An 18,354-nucleotide genomic window follows, 5' to 3' on the forward strand; every position below is an offset into this window, starting at 1 on the left:
AACCCAACAGTTGGGTTTCTGCATATTTTACCAAACCGTAGTTTGTAACAATGTCACATTTTGGGTTTAAACAACCCAGTACAGGTTAATTTAAACCCCAAATTAGTTTTTGTCCATATTTTACCCAAACATGGGTTGAAACAACCCAACAGTATGTTTTAGAGTACATGTCTTATTTTTTCAACCAGCTCAATTTGGATTTCCCAGAACTTGTAAAAGACAACAAAAAAAATCTTTGACCAAGGCACCGGTATGTCCGGGATGGGTAAGTTATCAACCCTGACAGACTCCTGCTCAATGACAAACTCCAAAAAACAGCATCACTGAAATATTTAAACACATTCCCTACCCACCCACCGAACCCCATCATTTCATTCAAGTTATTTACACACTACAGAGGATATGTTTTAAATGGATATATTTGGTTTTAAGAGTTAATAACCTGTAAGAATGGCATATTGTTAAATAAAACTTTACTCTCGACATTGATCCCACATGTATACAATTTCATTTTTTGCCTTGAGAAGAGCAAAGTAAGAATGAATTTGTTTGAGGCAATTTTGAAATGGTTGTAAAATGCAGCCTGAAGTACTTGTACTTAAAAATTATGAACCCGAGGATAAGTTTGGTGACTATTTCAGCAACATGATTTTGTATGATTCATTAGACCCATCGATGAGGTGAAACTCTTTCCACATTGAGGGCAGTGATACGGTTCCTCTTCAGTATGAACTCTCTTGAGTGTCTTAAAGTAATGCAAGTCTGTGAATCTCTTTTAACACTCATGTTTATGGTTTTTCTCCAGTATGGACTCTTTGGTGCCTTTTCAAGGCTCTGATTGTCAAAAAACTTTTTACACACTCAGAGCACACATGAGCTTTCACATCAGTATGTATCTTCTGGTGTTTTCTCAAATATTCCAACAGTGCAAAACTCTTTCCACAAAAAGAACACATGTAGAGCTTTTCACTGACATGATATTTCTGGTGTCGTTTTAGGAGATATGCTGAGCCAAATGTTTTCCCACAGTCATCACAGTTAAAAGATTTTTCTTCACAATGACTCTGCATGTGGACTTTGAGATACGATTCCGTTTTAAAACTCTTTTCACACAAAGTACATGTGAAAGGTTTCTCTCCTGTATGAATTCTCAAATGATTTTCCAATTTTAATTTTCGTAAAAAACCCTTTCCACACTGAGAACAGGTGTAAGGCTTCACTCCAGTGTGTACTGTTATGTGACTCTTAAGATTACCTTTATCTGTAAAACACTTTCCACATTGAGGACAGGTGTAAGGCTTCACTCCAGTGTGAATTTGTTCATGAATCTTAAGTGTCTCTTTCCGTGTAAAACTCCTCCCACACTGAAGACAGGTGTATGGTTTCTCTCCTGTGTGAGTAATCAAATGTCTCTTATAGCTATTTGTATGTGTAAAACCCTTTTCACAATGAGGGCATTTGTACCGCATCTCTCCAGAGTGGTTTCTTAAATGTCTCTCAAAGTTATCCTTGTATGTATATCCCTTTTCACAATGAGGGCATTTGTACGGCCTCTCTTCAGAGTGAATTCTTAAATGTTTCTCAAAGTTATCCCTGTATGTAAATCCCTTTTTACAATGAGGGCATTTGTACGGCGTCTCTTCAGGGTGAATTCTTAAATGTTTCTCTAAGTTATACGTGTATGTAAACCCCTTATTACAATGAGGGCATTTGTACGGCATCTCTATAGGGTGAGTTCTCAAATGTAAAGAAAAGTCGTTTGCATGTGTAAAACTCTTTTCGCAATGATGGCATTTGTACGCTGTCTCTTCAGGGTGAGATCTCAAATGTATTCTAAACGTATTTGCACGTGTAAAACTCTTTTCACAATGATGGCATTTGAACCGCGTCTCTCCAGCGTGAGTTTCCAAATGTTTCTTAAAGCCTTTAGCATATTTATAACTTTTCCCACACTCCTTGCACGTGTGACGTGTCTCTTTGTTGTTAATGCTTGCGTCATCACTATGTTGTCCTTTTTGTGAACTATTTCCATGTTGATTGGAGTCAGATTTTTCTTCAGTGATGACATCATGAAGTTCCTGTTGCCTCTCCTCCACCTCCTGAGGTTTCTCTTTTACTTCCATCGTTATCTAAAATAAACATTACATTTGTCAAAAATTTATTTAAAACAATCAAATTCGATTTAGGTTTTATAAACCTCAAAAAAAAAATTTACAGTTATGCATTGTGGCAAAGCAACTTCACACAAAAAAATTTTGACAAAATACAGGACACACTGTATAGTAAATTACACTGAAATACAGAATAATTGTCTGTAATGTTAAATCATTAAATTTTTCCATATCTTTAACAAAATTAATTACAAATGTTTGTTCATTAGTATTCTTAAAGGAACAGTATGTAGGATTGTGGCCAAAACTGGTATTGCAATCACAAAACGTGTGGCTAAAACTGGTTCTGCAATCACACAGCTGGTGGCCAATACACAACATGACAACATAAACATCAGTTGAGGGCTGCAACTCCACTTTTTAAATGACAATATCCTGGCCGGACTGCTGTTGTCAGTGATATAAGTATTTGAAATGAAAATGATTTCTTGATGTCTAGTGACATTTCAGGGCCATTTAATGATTAATTGATATACATTTCTTACATACTGTTCCTTTAATGAAAAACTCAACAATAATAAAATAGTATGAAATCCCTAGAGGTCTATCGATAATGGGGTTTTTGATGGCTTCTGTAAAAAGGTCCTTAGGTAATACTAATCCAATGCAAATAGACCAACTGTAATTGCATATTACAAATATAATTTTCCTCATCTGTGTCACGTTGTCAGTACATGTGAAATCAGGAAGGAAGGTAATGTGCACATGACGACGAGAGGTGACGCGCTGCGCAATCAAGTTACCCCTCTCACTTCTGAACTCTGAGCTGTTGGACTGTAGCAAAAAAAAAATTTACTGGCCTGTGATTAGGCAACTTTACTATGTGCACTAGTGTTGTTTTTGTTTTTAATTTTACTCTTCTTAGTCTTTTACTTAGTCTTTGTGTCTGTCATTTTAGTTTTTATTAGTTTTAGTCACGTTTACGGTTTAGTCTAGTCAAGTTTTAGTCAACTAAACATCTGGGCATTTTTAGTCTTATTTTAGTCAGAATCATCCATGACTATTTTTGTCTAGTTTAAGTCGACAAAAAATGATGACATTTTAGTCTAGTTTTAGTCAATGAAATTGTATTTTAGTCTCTTTTTATTAATGCTATTCTATTTAATACAGTCAATATATTATAAGTACTAGTGCTGCAACGGTGCGTCGACGTCATCGATTACGTCGACTACGAAAATACGTTGACATGTGTAAAATGCGTCGACGCGTCACGCTGTTTACATTCATCTCGCGTAATGGTGGCTTCTACTCCTGGCAGTGTTTTCCATACATAGATTTGTTTGTGTGCGCCACAAAATCAAAAAAGGCCCCAACATTTACATTTATATTTTCATTTAAAACGGCTTCATTTATTGTTGTGAGCGCTCGGTGGTGCCTCTCGTGCACGCTCTCTCTGTGTGAAGCCCCTCGACAGCGCCTCTCATACATGACACTGAGTGAAAGAATTAAAAGTTGGCTGTGTTTTCCATGCGGATTCCTCTGTGTAGTTGCATTTTCACGTAAACGTCAGATGTTACTGACAGAGAAGACGACTGATTCGAGTTTATCATGAAAGGTTAGCAGTGTTTTTCCACACACACTGGTTCTCTATGTGCTTGTGCGCGAGCTCTCTCTCTCCTATGCCCGCGCATGCCTTCTGTAGTAACTCTGTGTAATGACAACTTTTTAATTTGCGCCGAATTGTCTGCGATGTCGCGTTTATAAATCAAGATTTTAGTAACTAAGTAGTTAAAGTAACAGCTGGTTGGATTAAACACAAGGTTATTGGGTCATGTTTAGTCACCATTTTAATAGTCTTTGTGGTGGTTTCCTGGACAGAGATTAGCTTAAAGCCAGGACTAGACCTTAGTTTAATTAGGAAATATAACTAGTTTAAACAAACATGCCTTACTTAAAAATCACTTGTGTGCATTTTGAGGCCAAACTAAGGGCGCTGATGTATTTTAAGATATGTCAGTGCAAGAGTTTTCAGTTAGGACTAGTCTAATCCCTGTCTGGGAAACTGCCCCTATATGTCTGACAACAGAACAGATAATGTGTGGAAAATAACAATAAAACAAACAATGACTGTCAGATCAGACAGACAGTAGAAAAACAGATTATCCAACAGATTAAATAGCCAATAAAAAAAGAACACTATATAAAAAAATAGTAGTTAGTTGCAGCTCTAATAAGTACCTACCTAGTATAGACTAGAGCTGGGGTAAACGACTATTTATTAAACGATTAATCTGTCGACTATTTTTCCAATTAGTCGACTAATCTAATGTCTAATTGGACGATTAATCTAATTATTATTTTCTCTTGGTTGATTAATAAAAACCATAATGTATCTCAAATAAATGCCAAAAACATTTTTAATTATATACTTTAAAGGATGTATAAGTGATTTCAGGCCAGGGGGTGGCCAAAGCTACTTTAGGGGGCCCATAGTCCATGAAAGAAAACGATGTGTAACTATGTATCAAGAAAGCATGAATGAATGCATAATAAGATGTTAACATAATAAGGGTGAATTTTAAACATTTCTGCTGTATTTCTGTTAAAGGGATTCACCCAAAAATGAATATTCTGTCATCATTTACTCACCCTTATGTTCTAAACCTGTATAAGTTTATTTTATTTTGATAAACACAAAATAAGATATTTTGATAAATGATGGTAAGCACACAATGGTATATCCATTAAATTCCATCATGTTGTTTTTATTCCTACTATGGAAGTCAATGGTTACAATCAGCTGTGTGCTTACCATCATTTATCAAAATATCTTATTTTGTGTTCATCAGAAAAAGGAAATTCTTACAGGTTTAGAACAACACTTTTCAGAATTGTAATTTTGTGTGAACTATCCCTTTAATGAAGGCAAAAGATCAGGAAATCTACATTCCATGATAAACCTTCAACTTATTTCAAATAGCAGAGCTCAACACAAAAGATGTTGGGCAATTTTTTTTTAAAGTAAATGTGGATTATTCTTTATTAACGAAGATACAAACGTTTTTTAATATATTTAATTAACTTTAATGACAGAGACAGTTTATGCTTATTATAAGACCGAATGCAATACAATGTTTATTTGTTTAAGACGTACAGTAACCACATGTTTACTATGAAAATCACAAAGACAGCTATTTTGACATATGCGCATTTGTCCGTTTAAGCCAAAAAGACGCGAACATGAAGTCGTTTAAGCTCTGCCTGTGCACGTGCGCTATCGGATATGAGCGTCGCGCTTTCAAGTTCAATGTGCAATCCAGTCCAGTTAACAATCATAAAGATCACGTCAAGAATTAAAACATGGTGCTGGGTTTTGTTGTAAAAAGAAATGCCAACCGTAGACCTTATTCAGTCGTCCACAAGAGAATTAATAGACACACTTCCAGCCATACGATGAAATCATGTAGTATTAGCAATGTAAGACTTTACTTACATAATTTTAAAGACATTCCAATCTCCGACATGGTGTGACTGTTATGAGGTTTGACACTGCCTTTTTCTACCTAACAACAGCCATCCCCGATCGGAGATTGGTTGGAAAACTTTATTTTGGTTTTGAGTGGTTGGTGAAAGTGCAGATCTCAGAGCCCAGGCTGCCTGCAGAGTAGGCCTGTCGCGATAAACGATAAATCGATTAATCGCACGGTAAATAAACTGAGCTCGATCATTTTTTTTAGGCCGCGATAATTCACATTTGCATGCTTGTTTATTTTCCTTGTCTCTCTCTCTCTCTCTACCAAAGAGACTGGATGACCGCTCCGTGCAACGAGTAACAAGGAGTGAACCCTCGTCAGTCATTTGTCAGTCGCATGATCTGTGTGGGGAGGGGGGACTCCTGGCGTAGCCTATCACAGTAGGCGTACTGAGGAGGATGAGCGCCACGTGAGGAGTGTAGCAGGAGAAAAGTTGAGACGAGAGTTGGAGAAAAAGATGGATTTACTAGAGGCTGTTTACACTTGTCATTAACATGCGTTTTCATCGATCGAATCACAATGTTTTACATCTTTTCTGACATTTCTGACACAAGGCGAACAGTGCTATTTTTAGCCTTTCATTGATAAACTAAAGCGGGTGATCTCCGCAGTTTCATTTTGCAAGCGTGTGAAAGTTGCGCGATCTTATTTCATCAATTGTGCTTAAAATTCATAGAAAGCTCTAACATATACATGTAGAAAATACTGTGCAGCATGTTTACTTGCTAAACAAGCAGTGGACATAATATTAGTTTGGGTCCATATAAACTCATAATTACTCCCGCTGGTGTTTAAATGACAGCGGAGAAACTCGACAGACCACCCCCTCACAGTATTCAGGACAGAAGCGGTCGAAAGTGGACAAAAGAGACGGATTTAAATACCAGGTGTAAACGTGATATGTCTCTCTCGTCCACTTATACCACGTGTAAACAGCCAAGTTTCAAAACCAAACGCTACAGCTGCAGTGTGGGAGTACTTTGGATTTAAACCTAATGACCGAGGTGAACCAAACCTGAACGAGCCGTTATGTCGCATTTGTGGTAAAAACGTAGCACTTAAAAGTGGCAACACGACAAACATGCATATGCACCTAAAACGCAATCATCCTGTTATTTTGTTCATTTCTTGTGGATATTTAATATGTCTTCCAGTTCCAGTATTACTTATTGTTTAGAAATAAAAGTTTATAGATCTTTGAAAAGGTGTATCTGCATTATTATAATGGTCACGGAGCATCAATGTTATAGTCTATCGCGATAAATTCTGAGGCAATTTATCGTCTAGCAAAATTTGTTATCGTGACAGGCCTACTACAGAGACACGTTTTTTTGACAGCCTGCTTATGGGATGGGCAGCTAGCGGATCGTTACAAAAGATTAGACGAATGTGATCATTCATTTTTTTGGGCCTTAAATTGAATGGTTTGCGAAGCATCGACTCAAAAATATGATGTAGACGGAATTTCGACGCGTCGCAACAGGCCTAGTATAGACGAAACCAACATTTTCTTTTAGCCAAACCCCTTTCAAACAATTAGTTTACTAACCTCTGAGTAAGTGACTAAGTTGTCAGTTTATAAAAGAGTCTACATTATCAAAACAGAAGTAGTCGAAGCAGAAACACACTCAGGGCAGCTGCTGGTCAAATGGGGGCCCTAAGTGGACTTTTACGGTGATGCCCCCTTAAGTAAAAAAAACAACAACAACAAAATCACACACAACTATAGTATGTGTGAGAATAAAACTTTGTTAAAATGCTATTGTTATCATTTATATTTGTAATTTGACAGAAGCACAAACTACAATTATACAAATATGCAATTATATATTATAGCCTATATTTTTGCATCTGTACCTGTGTAGCTAATGGACTTTGGATTTATAATGACGTGATCAAGTTTTTGGTGTTATTAAAGTGTGAACATGTTGGTACGAATATTTTGATATTTGAGATAAAGCATTTGGATTTAAATCCTGCGACTTTCTCACTCTTCCCCAGATATGTGCATTGCAAGTCAAGCAATATATATTCTTTAATAGAACTCCCCTTTTAAATATTTTAATTGATTGTCAGCACTATTTTAGATGTAATTTCTAAGTGTTTCATGTATTAATTTTGCTAGAGCATTTATTTCATTTTGTGCAACAAGATCATATCTAAATGTGTTCATACATAAAAGCAGGAGCGTCGCTAGACCCCTTTTACTGGGGCACGTGCCCCTGTGTAAATCTCAAGTTTACATTTAAGCAATTAACTAGTGTATTCCTTTACAAAGATAATCGCGGCCAAACGGATCTATTTGCAATGTAGTTACCCAATTCACGTTTGAAAATGCGACGCAGCAGTCGCACTGACGTGTGCACGCACCAATTCATGTCCACGTCCACGCACCCATTCAAGTCCGTGCGCGTCTGTTTTGCCGTGCGCAGCCGCATACGAAGTACAAGACAAAGTGATGCCACGCGATTGAGTTGGTTTATGAAAACGTGACGAGATTAAAGTAAGTTTCTAAATAAGACACATAACATCTTACCCTGTCAGGTCTCAAAGATTAGAGTAAAAATCTCAGGAAAACCTGTCAATAGTCTATAAAATTGCATTGTTCACATACAAAAACTGTTATACTGTTCTGTATTTTTAGATATGAAATTAATATTTAGTTAACTAAGTAACTAAGATAGATTTGTATAAAATGAAAATATTCTTAAAAATAAAAAATAAGTTATTAATCATTGTTATGTAAAATGCAAATGTAATGACGTTTTTATGCCGAAATATCTGAGACCAGAGCCCTGACAGGCTAATGATGAATAAAATGTGTACAATTATTTGTGACTTTTGAATTATTATTTTAAGTATGCGACACAAAAATATTTTTTGGTGCGGCCACACTAGCATTTTTGTCTTGTTTTCAGTAAAAATATCTAAAAATTCTTAAATTAAAATGTATTTTCTTGATGAACAAAATGACCTAGGAAAATTAGTCTAGTGTTTAGACCAACAATATAAAATGTAAGCGAATTTGTACTTAGAACAAGCAAAAAAAATCTGCCAATAAAGATAAAGACATTAGTCCCTTTCACACATACAGTCTTTACTGGTAATTTACTGGTAAATTGCAGTTAACAGATCATGTGTTAACAGAACCTTTCCAGTAAATCAGTGCTCCCAATTTACCAGTAAGACGGGTTGTAAGATTACCAGTAATTTACAGATAAGCGCTATGTGTGAACGAAAATTATAGGATTACCGGCATTTAGAACGGACGACGTCAGACCGTGCTGACAGCTTCGGGCCAATCATAGCGTTTTAATACAGATGACGCGTTTACCCCCGCACTATTTACGGACGTTTCCACACACATGCTGCTTGAAAGTTGAGCACACCTGAAGTTTATGTCCACATTTCTTCACCAAAGTTGTTTAAAACAGCTTACCGCCGAATTGCCGACGTCCTTAGCACGCCCTCTGTGAAGCCTAACGTGCAAACAGTAGTGTTGTTAAAAACGCATTTTCGGTTTGACGTCGTCTCATTCAATGTTGTTTGGTCATGAGCAACTTCGCGACTGTTTACCACAGACGTGAAAACAGCAAAATACGGACCGTGGATATGAACGACGTGGATTGTTTACAAATACAACACTGAGCTCGCCGCGTGCTACAGGTACTTCCGCTTTCTCAACGAATTTACCGGTATTTTGATACTGATGTGTGAATGATGTCTTACTGGTAAAATAACGGAACGTCACTGCGTGTGTGAACAGCACATTTTTGTATTTACTGGTAAATTCATTCTGGTAAATTCATGGTAATTTACCAGAATTACTGTGTGAAAGAGGCTATTGATTTTGACTAATAAAATACTTAAAGGGGTCATATTTTGAGATTTTTTAAGATGTCAAAGAAATCTTTGGTGTCCCCAGAGTGTGTATGTGAAGTTTTAGCTTAAAATACTCCACAGATCATTTATTATAGTATTTTAAAATTGCTAATTTGTAGGCCTGAGCTAAAGTGTGCCGTTTTGGGTGTGTCGTTTAAAATGCAAATGAGGTGATGAAATGCAAACACTGATCACAATGATGGTGGTTTGTTGTAACTGAAACTCATGTCATTGAAACTCATAGGCACTAATTGTGCTGTCAAGTATTTTTTCCTTTCTCTCTTTCTCTCTGCATTAAATGGCTGTGGTTGGATAGTGCAGATTAAGGGGGTATTATTATTATAATTCGCCTTAAGCCCGGGATACACTGCACGATTATTGGCTGTCCCAGACGAAAGATTGCCATTGTGAAACAATTGCCACGATTTCTGTTCTCGTGGCTCTTCAAAGACAGACGTTTTTCCGGTTTTGCGTCCAAAGATAGCCTACGATAGTTTTCTGACAGTGTCAGAAATTCAGCATGATCACCGCACAGTGTGTTTGCTGCTACGACCTGCGTACTGGTATTTGTTTACCACGAGCGCATACTGGTGACGTTGTGCAACATGTGACGCTGCCGCAGAAGCTTCTGTGTCATCATTGTACAGTCTACATGCCCGTCGTACCCGAGCTCAAACGACCCATGTCGCACAGTGTGACAAGTTAATGATCTTATAAGAGGGCAAAATTCCTTCAGTGTATTCCGGGCTTTACTACCTAATAAAACACTGCTATGACCGCTTCACCAAACGGTTCTATTTAATATCACTGCGCCCTTAGCAACACCCTTAGCAACACATAAACATATAATGAGACAAAGTCTGAGAACAGTTTGTTGTTTTTATTTGAGTTTTCATGTTGTTGTTCGCAGTCACTGGGGACTATTTTTTCTAGCGGAAGGAATGCTTTTATTGATTTAACTTCATGAAAGTTGCACTAATATTTTTTTTACTTTAATATTGTGTGGTAACCGTTTTATAAAAGCAATAAGGTACTCGAGGCAAGCGCTGCATCGTGAATAAGCAACGGCTGAAGGGGTTGTAGCCGTTACTTATTCACGATACAGCACAGCCTCTCGTACCTTATTGCTTACATATATCAGTGTTTCCCCTACCATTATATAAGGGGGGCGCCCCGCCTTCCTAACGGCTCAACCCGCCCCCCTTGAAGGTCAAGTAAATTTGATTTGATTCTCTTTATAGCGCCAGACTAGGGCTGGGTTTCGATTCAGATTCTCAAGATCTTGAATCGGTTATCATTGTTCGCTTTGATTAGATCCGATCTGATCTTCGAAATTTAGATAAGTGTTTTTGAAAAAGCCGAAATGGTGCCAGATGGGGTGGGCGGAAGATATGAGTCATTTTATTTCACCGTAACGGTATATTTCATATACATGTTTTTCAGTTTATATTGTTTTTGGATTATAAAAATGTGCAGTTATTTGCCACTCACTATAGCTTTTAACTGCTCACAGATTTAAAATATGGACAATTTAAAGTAAATAATGTTAAAGTGAAAATGCCCAGAGGATAACAACAAATTAAGTCTTGATAGACAGAATCTTGTTTTTAATTGAGTTATTAATTTTATAGACTATTTAAGCTATAGTATGCGTAGTATTTTGTATTTATGCATACATTACATTAAAAATAGGCAGTATGTAAAATAAACAGGTATAAATATATGCACAAACCTACAGACAGGATAAATACCTGTATATGAGAGACGGAGCTGTCTGTTTTAAGGTCTTGACGCTCTTTCTATTAGACATTAACATTTGCGTCTCTTTCTCGTCTTTCTGATCAAAGATGTTTGTACTATAAGCGAAGTAGTAGGGGTGGGCGATAAACCGGTATAATAGTAATTACCGGTATTGTGTCATGCCATGATATGGATTTTGCAAAACCGTTGATACCGGCGTTACATATTTTAAATTCTATTTTTGCACTTATCAGGGTTCCCGTGGGGTGTTAAAGGAATAGTCTACTCATTTTCAATATTAAAATGTTATTACCTTAACTAAAAATTGTTGATACATCCCTCTATCATCTGTGTGCGTGCACGTAAGCGCTGGAGCGCGCTGCGACACTTCGATAGCATTTAGCTTAGCCCCATTCATTCAATAGTACCATTTAGATATAAAGTTAGAAGTGACCAAACACATCAACGTTTTTCATATTTAAGACGAGTAGTTATTCGAGCAAGTTTGGTGGTACAAAATAAAACATAGCACTTTTCTAAGCGGATTTAAAAGAGGAACTATATTTTATGGCGTAATAGCACTTTTGGGAGTACTTCGACTCGCCTGAAAAGTCCGCTCCCCTTCTCCCTCTCATAATGGGAAGTACTCCCATACGTGCTATTACGCCATACAATATAGTTCCTCTTCTAAATCCGCTTAGAAAAGCGGGCTAAGCTAAATGCTATCGAAGCGTCGCAGCGCGCTCCAGCGCTTACGTGCACGCACACAGATGATAGAGGGATGTATCAACAATTCTTAGTTAAGGTAATAACATTTTAATATTGAAAATGAGTAGACAATTCCTTTAAAAAAACGAACCTTCAAAAAGTAATATCCAAGGCCTTAAAACGCCCAGATCTTCATCCTAGGACTTAAATTTAACTTTCTGAATGTTATTTTTCCAAGACCCCGCGGGAGTTACCCAAGTCTTAAAAGTCATACTTCCATTCCTGAGATGCGCTGTCCACAGAACACAAAACGAAAAGCTCCGATCGCACTTCAATCCATTTTTAATCATCATTTTTTTAAGAGGATGCACATCATAGTGCACTCAAATCCTGCCAAAGACTATATTTCATGTGTTGTGATCTGTATACAGCGAGTTCGGCGAGAAACAAGCCAGTGGCTTACCTAAGCATTATCAGGTTCTGAAACATAAGAGGACCCAGAAGCGAACAAAATCAACACGGCTTTATTGAAAATTAACTTAAACAGTCGGGCTGTCGAGTCCCAAGGCACCAACAGCGCGTCAACAGTGTTATACATTTAGGAGGCTTTTTTTACCTCACTGCTTCAAAGGCGTTTAACGGTGTTACTCGCTTTTCACTTAGATCTGCTCTCTACTGCGCCCTGCACGCGCTCTCCACCAGACAACAGCAGCGAATTGAGGACGGAAAGCAAGAAATTACCGTAATAAACCATAATTTGCCAAAAAGTGCAATTTATCTTCTTTTTAGGAACCATTCCTTTTGTGATGGCGCAAATGATTGAGGAGTTACGGTTAAATGAATAGCGCTTTCCGAGTCCTTTAGCGGATTAACGTATGCAACATATCAAACACATTAAAAACATCCTTTAATGGTAAATTTCGTTTTCTTAATGTAGATTTATTAATTAGAGAGGCTATTAAACAATACATAGTGCATATTTACGCATAAAAACGTATGAGTGAAGTGTTTTTGGCACTGTAAATCTAAATTTAAATTAAATGCAATAAATACATTTATTAATATACTAACTTGTATTAATAAACTGCATTTATTAATGCGTTCAGTGATTAATAATAATTTAAAGTGAGATGGCATCTTCCATCAGATTATGTCATATTAACAACAAAAAGAAAATCTTGTTCTTTGTATATTTATAAATCAAACAGACACAAGATATACACAGCACACAGTTTTAAAGTTGTTGGATGTAGCGTAAAACATTGTAACAAGGCACATAGCCTACTAGCAAATGACCATACTAATTTCCATACTTTCATACTTCCCATATTAGTGACAATATGCATAAGAAGATGAGTCCACCCATCCACACAATGGCACTTTTAAAGAAAAAAATGGGAAAAGATAAAACAATCATGTCTAATGTCCAATCCCTCACTTGTTAGTAACATAAGGTTAAAATACAAATTTTGCCAGTAATTTAACTACTACAGTATGACTACAAAATGTTTTATCTCATATGGCAACATACCGTAATACCGCTATACCAGCTGAAGAGTGAAAAATACCTTGATATGAATTTTTGCTCATACCGCCCACCCCTACGAAGTAGGCGTCAAACTACATCGCTCCAGCAGCACACGTGTCACTTATATAAACACGAGTTTTTTCTTAGCTTGCTTAAAGTTCAGAAAAGTTTACAACTATTAGCATTATGTGTGAGAAGAACTCTTTATTTGGCGACCCGTTGCACGCGCCTCAAGAAACCTCTGCCCGTCAGAGACCGGCTGCATGAGCACTGATAGAGGGAGAGATAGAGAGAGTTTCGTTGAAGACCTGCGGTGGATTCACTGGCGCTTATTATAATAATTACACAAATAACCATTTCATTAGTTATGAGTGGATTATTTTACATATAGATCGCAGCTTTGAGCATTTCTAGAGTTTTCAAAACAAACGCTTGCTTAACGTTACTGACCGCTATGTTCGTTGTTTTAATGTCCTTCAACCTCGAAAATCTTCAAAAATTTATACCACTTTAAGTAATCTTGTACTCATCTTTCATACAAATATGGGTTCAAATGTATTACAAGTGGTGTTACCTAAATACATTTTAAAATTACATTTTGGCCTTATTTCATATTAATGTACTAAAGAACAAAAAAATAGGCTTGTAGGATGAATTAATAGGTGTGTACGACTTCACGAGGCGCTGCAAGAAACGACAAGTGGATGACGTCAGAGTAACGCGAGAGCGATTTGAAATCAGCCTCCTCCGCAAGATTTCTCGAGGTACTCTGACGCTGATGGCGCTGCGTAAAGTTGAGCACTTTAAAAAGCAGCTGAACTCGACAGAACTGCGCCTCGTCCATTAATTCTATATTAGCAGGACAATTTATCTCCTACTTCTCAGCGTGACAAATACAAAGTCGTGTGAACTGACTGAAATGCGTGTGTTAAGGTGAATGCGTGAGACTTGAGGCGCTGATTAGATGTATTTCCACTCACATACCTAACAACTACTGAACAACGCCGACGCAAAGTCCTCGTCTTTTCCACCACTCTCTCGCCTGTACTATTGTGACTGGCTGGAAAACTGGAGTTTTGCCAAACTTGCGATCTTAAAGAGGTTGGCGGATCGTCTAACTCTTGTGGAACACCACTTGCCATCCTCGCTATCGCTGCTCACTAACTGACTGGACCGATGTCGACCTTACAAAAAACTGCTGAGTGCCAGAATGTAGACGGGCTCTAATAGAGCGCATACATAGGCAGAGCTCCGCTGCATCGGCGCCAATCAGAGCTTCAGAGCTAAAGCGGGGCAACAGATTAGCTGTCCATAAAGAACCCGCGGATCTAACAGTAGTTCCGCATTACATTAATTATTTTGCACGCAAGTTTTTTTTATTTTCATACCGTGTATTCTCCGTTTAAATTCGCGCACGAACTGCGACCCCCGTACCGATTCGAAGTGAATACATGTACCGTTCCACCCCTAACGCGGAGTGGGCGGTGGCGCGCGAGACCCCATTTCGCGTTGCGCTGTGCACGGCATTTTTTGTAACTTTCCGCACGGCTCTGCATCCGAAAATGACCGAACTCCAGGCGATTCTGTCCGAGCAGGCAAGCCTGTGACGTATCTCTTTGATCAATCCAAGCAAAACAATGTATATATTTATCTGACAATCTGGAAGTAAAGTATGGAAACTTTGCAGTTTAAAACACGAATTATTTTACATGATTCAGAATGTTTGGCTTATATTTGTATTGAATGAACCACTGGATGAGGAATAAAATACAAACCTTAAGATGTCTGTACTTGTTTGTTTAGTAAAAACGTTAATGAAATGATAATGTTTAATAAAGACATATTTAAAAGATTGTTGTTTTATTCATGTTCTCATATTTATATATATCAAACTCTAATGTTAAAAGCACCAGGGTTGTTCCAGCGGACGACGTCTTCTATCCTCTTCTTTGTGTTTGTTTTTGACTTTATTGCTCGCGTCGCCGCCTAGTGATTCAAAAAATAGTGCAACAGCGAGCGTGTTAACTATAAACGCCGTGTCCGTTTGGTGAGACGCGCGCGCGATCTGCGGAGGCTTGCGTTGCGGACCAAAGCGCGACCATAAGCGAGGCTTAACTAGCCACTTTGGCTGGTTGAATGTTTTTTAATTGTAGTTTTCTTAAAAGGTATGCGAAATTATAAACAATGCGCAATGACACTGGGAAACTACAACTCCCATGAGCACTCCCAGCAACCAGCGCAACGTACTGAGACGCGCGCGCGACGCAGCGGAGGTTGAGTTGCGGACCAAGCGCCAACTTTTTACCAGAGAGAGCGCAAAAGCTGAAGGATTTGCGAATGCACGGGACGCAGTCTGAGCGCATACATGCAAACTTTGGGAAATATAAAACAATTGCATGGAAGCGACTGAAGAGATTTAAAGCATCAACTCTCTGGGCAAGAGCGGAGAGAAATTCATGGCGCATACCTGAATGCACACGTCCCAGTTTTGTCCAAAATCAAAGGAAACCCACAAGAGGAGAGGTTCGCGCATCATTTTAATGTAGGCTACTTTGTGCAAAAATAATACCCTCTCGACATTTGCTATTTAAAGCCTTAAATAACTTTTAACAAAAAACGTGATCAAGCATATACATTTTACTGCTGTTGATAATAAATATTTAAAGTTTGTCTAGGGTTTTTGTGTTTATCTTTTTAGTTAATCTTCTACACTGCGCTCCACTGTTAATATATTAATTTAAAGTTAATCGATTTATGCCTTTCTAGCATGTTTTCATGCACCTAAATATATGATATGATCTATACTGATATTAACAGCTAAATAATGTAGTCTTAACTTGGGTGGTCAGTCTGCATTTGAAAGTCAATCTGCATCTAATCTAGCTAAATCGAGTACAATTACTCAAATTTAAGTCATTTTAGGATGCCAAAGTCAAGTTTAATCATATAAAATGTATTTTACCAGCAACAAAATTGTGGCCAGTGAAAAAAACTCGCCTGAAAAGTCCACTCCCCTTCTCCCTCTCATAATGGGAGAGGGAGGGTGTTACTGCGCCGAGTCGAAGTACTCCCAAATGTGCTATTACGCCATACAATATAGTTCCTCTTTTAAATCCGTTTAGAAAAGCGCTACGTTTTATTTTGTACCACCAAACTTGCTCGTATATTTACTCGTCTTAAATAGGAAAAACGGTGATGTGTTTGGTCACTTCTAACTTTATCTCTAAATGGTACCATTGAATGAATGGGGCTAAGCTAAATGCTATCGAAGTGTCGCAGCGCGCTCCAGCGCTTACGTGCACGCACACAGATGATAGAGGGATGTATGAACAATTCTTAGTTAAGGTAATAACATATTTTAATATTGAAAATTAGTAGGCTATTCCTTTAACAGCTCAGTTAAATAAAATTTTATTTATAAAATTGGTATATGATGGAGTTATAATCTCATAGGCCAAAGACAAAAACATGCTTCACACAATAAACAATAAAATGTTGTAGACTTAACAACATTAAATAAATACATGATATGAGCACAATTTTAAAGTTTTAAAAATAGATCTGAAGCAAAAAATAAGTGCAGTAAACAAAGTGATTGAACGTGTAAACGAGAAAAATGTAAATGATAAAGCAGAAGATGATGATAAGCTTTGTTGTAAACATCCTCGATTTAAAATAAAGACTTACTTAATTCCTTTTGTCTTCTTCTCTATAACATCAACAGTAAATACATTCATGTTTGTCTTCAGCTTTATATCTGATCTGAGCAGACAGTATGCAGTGTTTCAGTCAGAATCAACTCTAACAGTGACATAATCATTTAAAATACTCGCGCACAAACACATGCCTCAGGTGAAAGTGCATTAAAATATTGAGAGTTGTTTAAATGGTGATAAAGAGTAAAAGTATAGTTACCAATGCCCGTATACTGATAAATTTCCTTGCTCTGCTCGCTATTGTCCGTCTATAAACGTTGCTGTTTCAGTTTAAAAGAGCACACGTGAACCCGCAGGAACAACACAGCGTCACTCTTCTTCTAGTACTTAAACGCGGTTGGAAAACTTAAATGGGACATTCACGCCACCTACTGGATTGGCGTGTGTGAAGCGCAATATGATAGAAAAGTAACTTAAATTCTGTTAATCAAATTGCTATCTTAATTGTTGGATTAAAATAAAAATTCTTCATAAATCTGTGGTATTCTGAGCCATTACCTAACAACGTCTGAGTAAATAAATTGTTAATTACCAAAGCTCTTATATGTTGAGATAACTGTAAGTGTCTTTTTCTTACATAAACTTGTTTAAATACAGTTTAAGTCTTACACAGGGATGCCAGTTGTTAAGCTTGGAGTGACATTTACACTACAATCAACTTATTTATTAATAAAATTTTGTTTTTTGCTATTTCTGCACATTCAATAATGCACCAAACAAAGAGTGGACCATTTTGTAACATTTCGACTTGCTCCTGCTGTACTCTGATATCATATGCTCTGTGCAGAATGCAAAATTTGATGATGTTTCATTGTATGGTTATTAAATTAAATTTAAATATTAACGTGTAATGATAATATAATGTAAATAATTTTTTTTAAGAAGGACATATCATTTACATATCATTTATTTGGTCAAACATAACAGATGACATATTCCCCATCAATTTCCTGCTAGACTCATTAGTCCATCCACATTCCTAGAACTCTAGTGATGTTTGCTCCAGAGTACATTTGAATATTTAATGAAGGATTCTTTTCCTTCAAAGCAAATCACTAGCATTTTTGACAGAAACCCTGAAGCCCCATAAATTTGCCCAATTCTCTATTGTTCTGATAGCATTTTCTACTTGCTTC

At 37.2% G+C, this 18,354-nt stretch overlaps 1 protein-coding gene across 2 annotated transcripts; it reads right to left on the reverse strand.

Annotated features, from left to right (window-relative positions):
- Positions 1-401: 401 nt before the first annotated feature.
- LOC129446020 (uncharacterized) lies at positions 402-17,537 on the reverse strand. Of its 2 annotated transcripts, XM_055206980.2 has the most exons (3): positions 17,418-17,530; positions 17,190-17,264; positions 402-2,129 (listed from the first exon to the last, which is right to left on the reverse strand). In XM_055206980.2, exon 3 carries the CDS (start codon positions 2,121-2,123, stop codon positions 789-791), a length of 1,335 nt encoding a protein of 444 aa, XP_055062955.2. In that variant the 5' UTR covers positions 2,124-2,129; positions 17,190-17,264; positions 17,418-17,530; the 3' UTR covers positions 402-788. The 2 variants fall into 2 exon arrangements, with proteins under 2 accessions (XP_055062955.2, XP_055062953.2); XM_055206978.2 differs by lacking the exon at positions 17,190-17,264 and having other exon boundaries at positions 17,418-17,537.
- Positions 17,538-18,354: the final 817 nt, after the last annotated feature.

The sequence above is a fragment of the Misgurnus anguillicaudatus genome, chromosome 12, assembly GCF_027580225.2.
Source record: "Misgurnus anguillicaudatus chromosome 12, ASM2758022v2, whole genome shotgun sequence".
Lineage (NCBI taxonomy): Eukaryota > Metazoa > Chordata > Actinopteri > Cypriniformes > Cobitidae > Misgurnus > Misgurnus anguillicaudatus.